Genomic DNA, 13276 nt, shown 5'->3' with positions numbered 1-13276 from the left:
ATGTGGTGGAAAAATGGTTTTCCATCTATCCCCACAATATGAAGCCAAACCTACAAAAGAATCAACAGTTTCTTACTCAAAAATCAAGACTGATGGTTGCAATGGCACAAGTATCCAATGAAGAAGACCTCAAGATTATTCTTCAACAAATTTCGTCCTCATCCACTACTAGCCAAGAAGAAAATACATCAAACATTCAAGAAGAAGAGGATGACAACGAATTTGCAAACTTTATGCGTCACATCCACATGTCAGCTCAATCAAATAAGTAGACGACAAAATCTAATTGAATACAAAACGTGTCAAACTTAAGTGTCGATGTTTTGTACAAATATTTAGTTTTTAGCTTTTACGTGTCATATGTCTTGTACGTGTCATGTATCTTGTACAAATGTTCGATTTTTAGATTTTATGAGTCATATGTCTTAGAACGTGTCCACCGAATGTAAGTTTCCTAACTCTATAAAGGAAGCTTAGTATGAATCGAGGAGGGCAGGTTATGTTTTAGACAAGTTAAGTTTTACAAGTTTTTGCTTTAGAGAAAAGAGAGAGAACTTTGTACCTTTTGTTGAAAAATAAAGAAGTTCTTCATTTTCTCCTCCAAAAGTTCTTCATAAGTTCTTAAATTCAAGTAAGTTTATATTTCCTATATCAATTTTGTTCATTGATTTCAAGTTCATCAATCTTTCTTTATTTCTTACATTAATTTTTGTTTATCAATTCCAACAATTATTTTAGTTTTGTTTTATTAACTTCGAATTTACACCAACTTTTCATCATCATTCCACACCAACATACTCATTTCATTCCATAAAACATCATAATTTTCCAATTCATTAAAATATCATAATTTTGCATAATTTTCCATTTCTTTTACATTCCATAATATCTCATTCATAATATTCCATTTCATTTCCATATTTGCCACGTGTCATCCATGTACACTTCCACCAACACAAATTACTCCACATTCTTCATGCCACACACACCACATGTCCACTTCTTCCATATTTTCCATGCATCCTTCTACGATGCACGCCTTAATGGTTGAATTTTAATTTATAAAAATTATGAGAATTTAGCATTTTAATTATATCTTTTTAAATTGAATGTATATGGTTGTTTTTATTACCAAAATTGATAATATTTTATTTAAATGAAAGTTGTATTTGATATGTTTAAGAAATTGTTAAAAATATATATTTAATTGAAATAAAAATATGGCAGGAAATTTTTTTTTGCAAGGAACCCGATTCCTACCGGGAATCTCCATCCCATTTTCTACAGAGAAATTTAGTAAGACGAAAAATGGAATAAGAGGGCGGGGGTGGGGCGGGGAGGGCTTCCTGTACCCGCCCATGGACATCTCTGCAAAGAACCACTGCAAGGCTATAATAACAATGCTTTTTTTTTTTCCTTTCTTTTTCGCAGAGCAGGGGACGCAAAATTAAAAATTGAAACTTTTGGACTCGCTTTTGCAAATTTTTACTTTTCTTTCTAGGTTCAATTACAATTATAGTCCTTTCAATCTTAGTTTTCTTTGTCTTTTTCTGAGTCTTGATTCTCTTTATCTTCATTTATTATTCTTTTTCAAATAATTGTTCTTGAATTAAAATAATGTTTCATAGCAAAATAAACTTAACAAATTAATAATCACACACAACAAAAATTAAGGGGAAGTTGCAGAGGTGTCAAAATGCTTTTTTAAAATTAGGCCTATAGACCATATTTATTAGTTTTGCAAAAATGGTAAAATCCTTAAGTCTAGCCCAAATTTGCTAATGACTTGAAAAGAAAATTTTGAAACCACCCCTATATATTTAGATCGATTTATGCGTAACTTAGGTTTTTATTTATTCTCCTCACTTCTTCACACTGATTTCTTCAATTCTTCAACGTTAGTTTCTTCACTTCTTCTCACCTCAACGCCGATTTCTTCACTTCTCCACCCATTTCATTTCTTCGAAAGTATCGACTTGAAACACCATAAAATTTCTTCCTTCTCCTCTTTCGATTTCTTCTCCTTCTTCCTCTGATTTCTTCCTCTTCTGATTTTGACAACCCCACTGTGAAATTTCTTCTGATTATACTTCTCGCCAACTTCATTTTTTCTAATGCCTCCATTTTTTTCATTTTTTTCGTCGTTTAATTTTTTATTGTTGAAAAATACAATTTATTATTACCTTCTATTGATTGTCATTTGATTACCTTTAGGTTTCCATCCGATTACCTCTATTTCATATCACATAGTTACAGTGAAGTAATAGTTCTGTATAAGTATGACAACTTCTCTATTATATATTGCTATTGAATTTTTATTTGCCATTTGAGATGAAAACATATTCTGTTGTTTTAGTTTTCGTTCTAAAATGTGTATAAGAATTTGTTTTAGTACCTAGTCATCTTGTTGAAATCTAATTTGAGTTTGGAAGTTTACTATTATGAAACTGTGCAATTGTAATGATGGTTGGAAGATCAAACAACTTGAAGGATGAGTAGATAACTAATTGTGATTATATGTAGTGATTGTTGTTGTTTGTGAAAATTTCATTGATTGTCATCTGATTACCTTTTACTTTTTTTGTCTCATATTTAGTAGTTTCTTATATTATCATTTGAGACATTTAATTACCTCTATTTTTTGTCACATAATTAGTAACTACTAATTATAGTTTCTAATATTATCATTTGATTGTCATTTGATTTCTATTTAAACTTCTACTATATCGTTTCATTGTTATCTGAATATCATATGATTGCAATTTGATTATTATCTAATTACTATCTTATAATTATTTCTAGTTCATTATTTATTTTTTTTATGTTGTTGAGAATGAAAGCCTGAAGTGGAGAATGATCAAAGAGAAAATTGAAACCCACACCTAATGTTATTGGTTTAGAAACAGGAAAAGAACACAAATCTCCTAAAAAGGCATGAAAAGTATATAATATTATCGAAGCATCTAGTTTTGAATTAAAGATTTGAATTGAAATGAGATGCTTTTCTTCTGGAAAATTTGTAGATTTTTATGGTAGGTGATTGAAACATATTGAACAATGTTGTCGTGCACTCTATGTTAGACTTTCATGTTAGCACATGTTTTTTTTTTTTTTTATGATATTATATTAATGAAAATCACTTGACAATCAAATAACAATCGGATATCAATAAGATATCAATCAGATGATAATGATGTATTAATCAAATTGAAATCACAAAGTGCTTAATTGCTAATAAAAATCACATGACAATCAAATATCAATTAGATATCAATCATATGATAATCAAATAAAAATCAAACAGAAATCAAATATCAATCATATAGCCATATCAATTATTGAGTATTACTTAACAATTTATTATATTGATACTAAGTAGTTTCTAAAGGAAGATCATAATACCAACCTATCATATTAATCACTAGCAACGAACGAAACAACAGTAACTATGGTGGTAGGAGGTGGCTGAAATGGAGTTTAGAAAGAGAGAGAGACTCGTTGAGGTAGCTTACCAATAGTGGCAACCAATGAACAGTGAACGACGTGGCTGTTGACCAACGAAACGAAGAAGGCAGGGGATCACCAATTGGTCGAACGACTTGGAGTGAGGAACGTGAGAGTGAGAGAGACGACTGAGAATGGGGTTTAAGGTGAGGGAGGGGTAACAAACCCTACTTCTAATGGAGGGGTAATTTTGGAATAAATTTTTTAACAATAAGATTTATGGGAAATGTGATCATACATTTCAACATTTAGCCATATTTGAAAATTTCAAAAATAAAGATATAGTTACCAAATCTTATTTATAATTTGATATTTATAGCAATTTCTCAAAAATTAATTTTGACCCTGAACTCATCAATAAAGTATCAACTAATTAAATTTAATCATAAAAGTTCAATTTCATCAAATTACATTGAAAACTTATATAAGTGTTGCAATAGTTAAGATTTACTCTGAATATTGTTGAAAATATTATTATATGCATTTAGTGAATTAAAAAGTATTTTACTTTTAATATTACTTCAAACTCATTTTATATCATAGTTTAAGCATGAAAAAACTTAGTGGTTTTACAATTATTTCATTTAAAATTAATTGGAATGAAAATTATGAAGCAAATAAATAAAATTGGCCAACCAATGTCGTTGGGTTTCGATGAGTTAAGAGATGACAACAATATCGAAACTGAGATACTCACTAAAATATTGAATAAATTTTGTGTGACCTTGAAATTGATTTTAAAGAAATGAAAATAATTTGAAAATCCTAACTATTTCAAACTAATTTTGGCAAACAAAAAAACAACACATTCCTAGTGAGTAAGTTGTTTTAGTTTTATTTGGCCAAATTAGGCTTGACAAAAATTCCTGCGGGATCGAGTCCTCGCGAGTCCCTGTCCCGACCGGGATGGAGAAACTCCGATTTGACCGGAGATGGGTCAAATCGGGGGATACAACCGGGTCCCCTGTCGGGAACGGGACGGGGACGTGGACGGTATTCCCGTTTCGTCCCCATCCCTAATCCCGTTCTCGATTATTTTTTTTTATTTTTTAATATATATATATTAAAAAAATAGGGATGGGTCCTCGTGGAGACCCGTTTCTCTGATGGAGAATCTCTGTCAATGATGGGAACGAAGGTGAAGATGGAGGGAAACATCCCACAGGGATGGGAATGAAGATTATCCCTGTCTCGCTCCGTTGCCAACCCTAGACCAAATGCAATACATTCATAGTTAGTTCGTATGGATACATTTTAATTCGTAGATTTCCTTCTAGGTGAGTTTTGAATTTGAGTTAGGCTTGAGAGAAGGACAATTCATGGACAAGAGTTTGTTAGTCTTAAAAGAAGAAAGGCCACCTCGAGAGAAAAAAAAAAATCAAATAAAATGAAATCTTGTTTCCACTCGGAGAAAAAAATTTCAAACCGAATTAATACAAATATTTAATTAAATCCATCTTTCCAAATAATTTTCAACGCACTTTATTTTTATAAATACTTTAAAAACCAAACCAAATTCAATGCACATTATTTTAAAAATCTCTTTACTTATCTATCTCTTGTCATGCTCAAAGACTAACATTAATAATTATTCTCTGAATTCATAGATTGTTGGTTGCTACCAATAAAAATATGTATTAATTTAGTAAAAACATAAAAACACTATTTTAGTTAAAAAAAATATATATAAATTTGACCACTTTAAACAATAAAATTAAATCGTCTTAAAGATATAAAAATAAATAAATGAAACACCATTTGAATTGTTGATCAATGTCTTTTGAATTTAACGTCTTTATATGAATTCAGTCTCTTAAAAAATTAAATTGAGTAAAGACAAACAATCATCACTATTTTTTCGAATAATTTTTAGGCCTATAGGGAGAGGTGTGGAATGCGGCAAAAAAAAGTGTAGTAGAGAGGAAAAGAAATTAGTTGTTCATAGTGTTTAATAGGTTTTTTTTAGTACAAGTGTTTAATAGTTATGTATGGTAATTTGACATCACTATAAATATTTTTGGTGTAGGACAACTCAAATAAACTTATGTATATAAATATTTACGAAAGAAATTTAACCCAACATAAAAGGTGTTTAAATTCTAAATACTTTTTATACAAAATTTCAAAGAAAATGTATTTTTGAAAAACCATTTTTTCAGAGGCAATCTAAATGCACCCTGAAAACGAGTATTGGTTACTAAAGTAAGATATATGATAAAAATTTTGGAATGGAAGTTGATATTTTTCCTAATGTTATACATTTCATCTTTAAATTTTGAATTTAGTTTCAATTTAGTTTCTATATTTTCAAATATTATAATTTTATCCTTAAGACTCACATTTGTCAAAAAATGGTACTTAGGTTTCAAGATTTATATGATTAATATCAAAATTTCACTAAATATTCACTTTTGGTCATTAATACTAGTGTTTATTAATTAATTTGAAACAATTAAAATGATGATAATTAAGTAAGTTTAGTCATTTTTTATCATTATTAAAGTTAATTTTAAAATTTTACTTCATAATTAATTTAAATTAATTATTAGACCTAAAGACCAAAGTGAGTGTTTAGTGACAAATTGAGGATAAAAGTGAAAATCATGAAATCTGGAGACTAAAATGTAACAACATTCAAATCTCAAGGATACAATTGTAACATTTCGAATATATTAGGATAAATTCAAATCAAAACTAGGCCTAAGAATAAAAAGTGTAATTTCCCTGCAACCTTTAAATTTAATGGAAATTGATAAATAGAAAAATCTCAAAAATATTTAAAAACGTTCAAAAGAAGATCAAACCTAAGGATAAAAATCATCTTAATTTAAAGAATCTCACAACTAAAAATAAATACTTGAATTTTCTGGAAAATTAAGAATAATTTATAATTGGTAATAAATATAAGGTTAAAATATTATTTCAATGGCGTTTTAGTTCCAGTACTTTAAAATGTTCAATTTAATTTATATATTTTAAATAAAATAATAATAATAAATTTCTATTTAAGAAAGTACAAATGAGAATATATTTCCAAAATTTAGAAAATATTGATATATAATCAAAAGTTTTTTTAAAAAAAAAACAAGAAATAATCAGTGGTTAAATTTAATATTTATGGTGAGTAAAATGCACTAAACTTTAATCTTTGAAAGTATAAAAGTCAAAAACTAAAATTGAACAAACTACACCGTATATAACGGTGTTGATTTGTTATTTGTTTATCCCATTTGAGGCTGGGAGTGAAGAGTAGAGATGTTCACGTGGCGGGACGGGACGAGGGAGACCATTCCCCATCCCCGTTCCCGCTCCCCATTTCATTTCCCATCCTCATGAAATTCCCCCAGGTATCGGAGCGGGGAATTCCGGGGATCGGGTTCCCACAAGGAATTTTTTTCGTTATTTTTTTTTATAAAAAAAGTATTAAATAATTAAATTTACCACTTAATTGTTTATTATTGTTAGTTTTATATGAAAATTTGAATTTAAAGATAAATTACTCAAATTTTGGTCTAAAAAAACTAATTAATTTTTTAGTAGAAAGAAATAAATATAAATCAAATTATTTACATATATAATCTAAATTTAAATATTCAATTTAAACATATTCATTATCTTTCCCAATAAATAATCAAATTTGAAATTTAAATATAATATTTATATAATAATAATAACAACATAACATTAGATAACTATATGAAATAAATATGTAAAAGCTAATCGGGACGGGGATGGGGTCGGAGAATGCATTCCCGTTCTCATCCCCATTTAGCTCAGGGAAATTTTTTTCCCACTCCCTCCCCATTCCCCACCTAATAGGGGAATCCCCGCCCCACCCATAGGAACATATTTAGTGGAGAGTGTGGACCTGCTCTTTTCTGGTATAAAAGAGCAAAATCAGTTTGGCCTTTAGTTAACAAAAGCAACATTTTAATGGAGAATTTTAATGGTAGCATTTTGGTTAGATGGATGGCGATGGATTCCTCTCATTCTAAAAAATGTCTCGAAATTACGATCTTGCTGGGGCTTATGGAATGATCACAATAACATTAATAAGCAGAAGGAGGTCGTTTTCCATAGTGTTAGAAGCAGCTGCATCATGAATTATTCTGAAGTTTATGAGGTTGCAAATAGAAAAGAGTCTGTCAGTGAGTTAGGGTTGCTGTCTTTGGATCATTCTGGTGCTAGAGGTTAGTCTCCCTCCTCTCCCGATTTTGTCAAATTAAACGATGATGCTTTGTGGTATTCTTCCCGCCTTCAACCGTACTAGGTTTGATTATTCGACATGAATTGGCAAGTCTTCTTGCCTTGGCTGCTTCTCACTTTAAAATCGATTATGAGCCAAATGTGTTAGGGATGGAACCATGATTGGTGTGTGGTTGGAAAATTTTCCTTTTGTCTTCCTTCGTCTAGCTTTGAAGGATGTCCATTCAATTTTTGTGCGACGTATCAAGATAATTGGGACTATTTTCAAATAAAGAAACATGAACTCATTTATTTACGAGTATTACAAAACATCACAATTAATCAATAATAGATAATATTTAATATCTATCATCGTCAATATTTCTTTATACCTAAAAATATTTTCGAAAGTTTTACTATGTAAAACAAATTATTTGGATAATTTTCATTTCCAGATTTTCCATTGACAAGTAGACGATGATAATCCGTCTCTGTTGATCTAAAGTTTGGTTCCACTTCTACATGGGACCCACGCCCAAACCTAGACCCAGAAGGCAAACCCATTTTTCAATCAACAACAGCCCTGGTTCATCGATATACGTTCTACAAAACGACGTCATTCTGAAGCCACTCCCTCTTCCTTTTATCCTTGGGCATCCTACAAGTCGAGTGAGTCCAACATTCAAGTCAAATGCATCTTCAATCCAATTAAATTCACCTCCTTCTTCACTTCTTTCCTCAGAACTTCCTGCCTGTTGCCGTAATACGTCTCTGAATCCCCATGAATCCTCCCACTTTTCCCATGGAATTTTCCGGCGATCCACTTCCGACGACTATCGTCGGAAGCGACGACCCACGGATTCCGTTGCAAAACCTCTCTACCATCCGTTCCAGAATGGATGCCGTCCAAATCTTCCTATCCGATAACATCGACAGAGAAGTTCGTATCAGCAATCAGCAGATGGATGCCGTTTCATCTGAAATCGTCACCGCAATCCAACAGATCATCGTCCACGGTGCCGCTCTCCTAGCTTGTGCCCAAGCGAAAACCCCAACTGCGCCGGATTTGACGGCTTCGACGACTCGAACTCATCCGAATCTTGTAACAGAGAAATCAATGGCGGAGCTGAAGGTCGAAGGCGTAGATGAGATTACAAGAACCGAATCCGAGGAATTTGACCCGGATTGGGAAATCGTGGAGCTGGATGCGATGGAATTGCTAGCGGAGCACATCCATTTCTGCGAAATCTGCGGGAAAGGGTTCAAGCGAGACGCGAATTTGCGGATGCATATGCGGGCCCATGGGAATCAATTCAAAACACCAGAGGCGTTGGCCAAGCCGTTGGATGTTGTTGGTGCGGACCACAGGGCGAAACGCACGCGATTCTCGTGCCCTTACGACGGTTGTATAAGGAACAAAATGCACAAGAAATTTAGGGCACTGAAATCGTTGATTTGCGTCAAGAATCACTTCAAGCGTAGCCACTGCCCTAAGATGTTCTCTTGCAATCGTTGCAACAAGAAGAGTTTCTCTGTAATGGCGGATTTGAAAAGCCATTTGAAGTACTGCGGTGAGTCGAAGTGGCGGTGTTCTTGTGGAACCACCTTCTCCCGTAAGGACAAGTTGTTTGGTCATATGGCGTTGTTCGAAGGCCACATGCCAGCAGTGCCCGATGACGCTAGTGCCACGGCGGCGACGACGTCGGAGATGGATGAAGATGGGGATAGCAATCATTCGAAGGATGTTAATTTCCAAAACGCCTCCAATAGTTCTTCGGGTGATGGATCTTTTGAATCGTTTCTTGATGGGTTTGGTTCGATTGAGAATCACTGTTTGCAAGAAGTGCTGGGATTCCCCTATGATTTCGATTCGGAACCAGAATGGAAATTTTGTGGTTTTTGATGTTTGGGATTTAGTGTTTGTCTGTTTAGAGATCTGTACATATGAAATTCTTTGCATAGAATTGGTAACTTCTATCAGTCTGAACTTTAATTCATTTGCCTCTTCATTATTATTAGATTTGGAAAGTCTTATCAGTCTGAGTTTCATTTGCATCTTCATCCTGATTTATGATTATTATTAGATTTGGATTATTTCTCTCTATATCAACTCCGAAGAACTTCCTAAGAAAGGATAAGACCAAATTCGTTATAATAAATTGAAAATTATAAATGATTTAGCAAAATGGTAATAGTCATTGAAGCATTAAAATTAGTGGGTTGAGATGATCTGTCAATAAAACGCGAACTTGCTAAGAAGCTCTCTATCTCTCAGCTCAAGTCATTGTTTAATGAGAAAGAAAAATAATTAAATAATTAGGTGCATTACCCGTCATTTTTTTTTAATTACATCCAATTGTCTAATCAATGTCTGTGGAAACTCTTCTTACTTTTTTTTTAAAAAAATATATTTGTATATATATTTTTGCACCCATATGGCAGTCATAAGTTGTCCAATCACTGTAATGTGACAAATTCTTGTTTTCTTAAAACATTTTTTTAAATTTTTTTTCTGTTGTATAGTTGAGATGGGCCAAAAAATGGGCGCCGATGTGGACCAAGTACTTTTTTTTTTTTTTAATAAATACCTAAATATAAATTATACCAAAAATCTATCAAATTTGGGGTTGACTAAGGGGAGCAAAAAAAAGAGAAATGGCTAAGAAAAGTTTTCATAAGAGCTACTTTAAATCAACAAAGTTCATTTTTTTTAAGCAGCACACTCTGTAAAAATTTTGATTTCTTTGAAAACCTTTTCATAAGTCCGGTGGCCATTTTAATTGTTGGAGTGTTTGGAATGGGGTGAGAGAGAATGGCTACCCAAATGATGTTGGTGTCACATTTAAGAATCTAATTCAACGATAATTTACATGGAAGGTTCAATTCTCAATTCTTGCCGCACATCTTTTTTTTCTTTAAATTTTTTTAATACTTTTTCTTTAAACCTTTGTATGCATAATCAAGGGAATACAATTTAACTAAAATTCTAATTTCTTCACATCAAACTAACAATTTAATTAATAGGTAAAATTAATCAATATCTTTGAAATATGATTACAATCTTTAGAACATCCTTTGATATCCGATTACCATTCAAATCGAACAAAAAGTTTATAATAATTTTTAATAGGCATTTGAAACTTTAATTTAGTAAACTTTAAAAGGTGCATACAGGTTTATAAACATTCACTTTACTATTCTAGTAATTCATTGAATTTTAAAATTTGTATTGCATAGGTTCCTAACTTATTTATTTAATTTTTTTTTTAATCAGGAATTTGTTAAATAAGTAATAAATAAATTTATGTGTAAGAAGACTATGACATTTCAAGTTCGTGTCTAACCATTATTTAAATTAAACTATCTAGTAATTATGTGTCTCATGGTAAAAAAACGAAATTAAATATTATATGAGATTTATCAAGAATTAAACGGGAGTGAATCTGTTTACCTAAAGAATTGAGGTCTAATTGTTTAAAAAAAAAAAAAAATGAGGTCTAACTTTAGAGTTCTTAGTGGATTCAATGGAGCACTATTAGCAAAAACAAGAAATTAAGTTTGTTAGAATGGAAAGGTTTATCAAACTATAGAATGGAAAGTTTAGGTTTGTTTAGCAATTATATAGACCCTCATTTGATAATTATATGCTTTTTATAAAATTAAGTTTGTTATTGGATAATTTTGGATTAAAAAATAATTTTAATTAAATTATGGGAAATTTGATTGCATAGCAAAGTTTAGAGTTTGATTTGAGAAAATGTCAAAAACGAAATTTGTTTAGATTTATGGCAAAGGAACTAATTTGCATGTGATCCAATCTTTTATAATTCGAAAATGCCCTCTTAACTTTTTGTGTAACTAATTTTCTTTAATTAAATCTTCAAATAAATTCAGATTCCAAATCCACACAAAACAGAATCTTTCACTTAATTTGTATGAAATTTAGTTAAAACCAAAAACTTCGAATATCTAAATCTCGTAGATATATTCTATTGTTTTCAAATTTCGCTCACCATAAAACAAGTGGTCTAGCATATGAAGAAATGGAATGAAAGAGTCCTCTATCACCCTTAATCATCTAACTTAGTTTCTTGTATTGTGTTGGATTCTTGCCACTTCACTTTGCACCTTCAAAACCAAAAAAGCACTTTGAGAACATAGTATTATTTTACTGGAGACATCAAATGAGTAATGAATGATATGTATTTCATTCCTAGTTCTACTTCTCTACATACTATTTTCCTTCTTCTTTTATTCTTGGGTTGGAGTCATTAAGCGTCTTGTATTATTACTATCTTTATTTTTTTTAATGATAAACGATTTAACTTTGAACTCTTGTTTTGCAGCCACGCACACAACTCCTTTAATATTGGTTGACATCTAGTAGCTCCTACAAAATTAAAATTAAATGCAATAACAAATGAAAACAAATCACCAAATCGACATAAAAAAGTATGTAGGGATGGAGGTGAAAAAGAACAATTTGGATGAGTCATATTTAATTCAACATGAGATGAAAAAGTTCAAGGATTGAAGATAATTTTTGGTGAGCCATTCAACTTCCAATCAATTACATTATCATACCATTGTATTTTCTTGCAAATACAAGGTATTCATATTTTTAAAAATAATCAATAGAGTATTTATGATGGTTAATAAAAGTATTGTTTCTCTTGAATTGCATTTATGTATCCGATATTAGATACGGGTACAATTTTTATTTAAGGAGGTACGAAGATTTAGTTATAAAATTATGGAGTACTTTCATTACTATACTACGTGCATTATATATTCATATATAAGGAGTAATGAAGATTTACTTATGAAAATAAATTGGCAGAAATAGAAGCTTAAGGGAGAAAATATATATTTTTTGAGATCTAGATTCTTTCTCCATTCTCATTTTCTTTGAATTCTTGCAAGAGCATCCATGGTGTTAAGCATTTTTCATTGATTTTTTTTTCTTTTGCAATAGAGGAAGGTTTATTTCAATTGTAGGAAGATTTCAAACTTTTATTTTTAAAAATACAGAAAATCTCTATTGTATTTAGTAAAAAAAAAAGGTAATGGCAACGAATAGCATTTTAAGAGTAATAACTAAGTGTATAACATCATTTAAAAAAATTGCAAATATAATCAAGTCTATCATAATAGACTTCTATCATTGATAGACTTTTACCTGGATAGATTTCTACCAATAGTATGGTCTATCTGATAGACTATTTACATTTGGTCATATTTGTAATTTTTTTTACATGATGTGTTTTTCGGTTTTTGAATTTATTTGCTAATTTTGTTTGATGGGTATTTTGGTCATTTTCTATTCATTAAAAACTATCTTTAAAAACAATTTGCCATTTTTGTGATTTCTAAAACTTTTTGTCATTTTTTAAAAGGAAACGTTATAATTTTCCATTTTTCTTGTTAGCCCTTTAATTAATAGATGAAAAAGGCAACCACACGGAGACAAAGACAAAATGGGCCAAGGGAGAGTAGTTGGACCTTCGGCCTTGGCTGAGGAGCTCAATTAGCAATGAGTCGGGCCTTTGGGCCAACCCACCACTTGGCTTTGACCTCTGAGGCGGAG

The 13276-nt window shown here is 31.1% G+C and overlaps 1 protein-coding gene across 1 annotated transcript; it reads left to right on the top strand.

Annotated features, from left to right (window-relative positions):
• Positions 1-8152: 8152 nt before the first annotated feature.
• On the top strand, positions 8153-9746 carry LOC120073827 (protein SENSITIVE TO PROTON RHIZOTOXICITY 1-like). Its single transcript, XM_039026691.1, has one exon. The coding sequence runs from the start codon at positions 8471-8473 to the stop codon at positions 9590-9592; it is 1122 nt and encodes a 373-aa protein (XP_038882619.1). The 5' UTR covers positions 8153-8470; the 3' UTR covers positions 9593-9746.
• The last annotated feature ends 3530 nt before the right edge of the window (positions 9747-13276 follow it).

The sequence above is a fragment of the Benincasa hispida genome, chromosome 3, assembly GCF_009727055.1.
Source record: "Benincasa hispida cultivar B227 chromosome 3, ASM972705v1, whole genome shotgun sequence".
Taxonomy (NCBI): domain Eukaryota; kingdom Viridiplantae; phylum Streptophyta; class Magnoliopsida; order Cucurbitales; family Cucurbitaceae; genus Benincasa; species Benincasa hispida.
The sequence above is the reverse complement of the archived record's forward strand: the minus strand, read 5'-3'. Positions and strand labels throughout refer to the sequence as shown.

Excerpts from the sequence above, each read along its gene's own strand:
- LOC120073827 (XM_039026691.1), top strand. The coding sequence starts at position 8,471 with ATGAATCCTCCCACTTTTCCCATGGAATTTTCCGGCGATCCACTTCCG.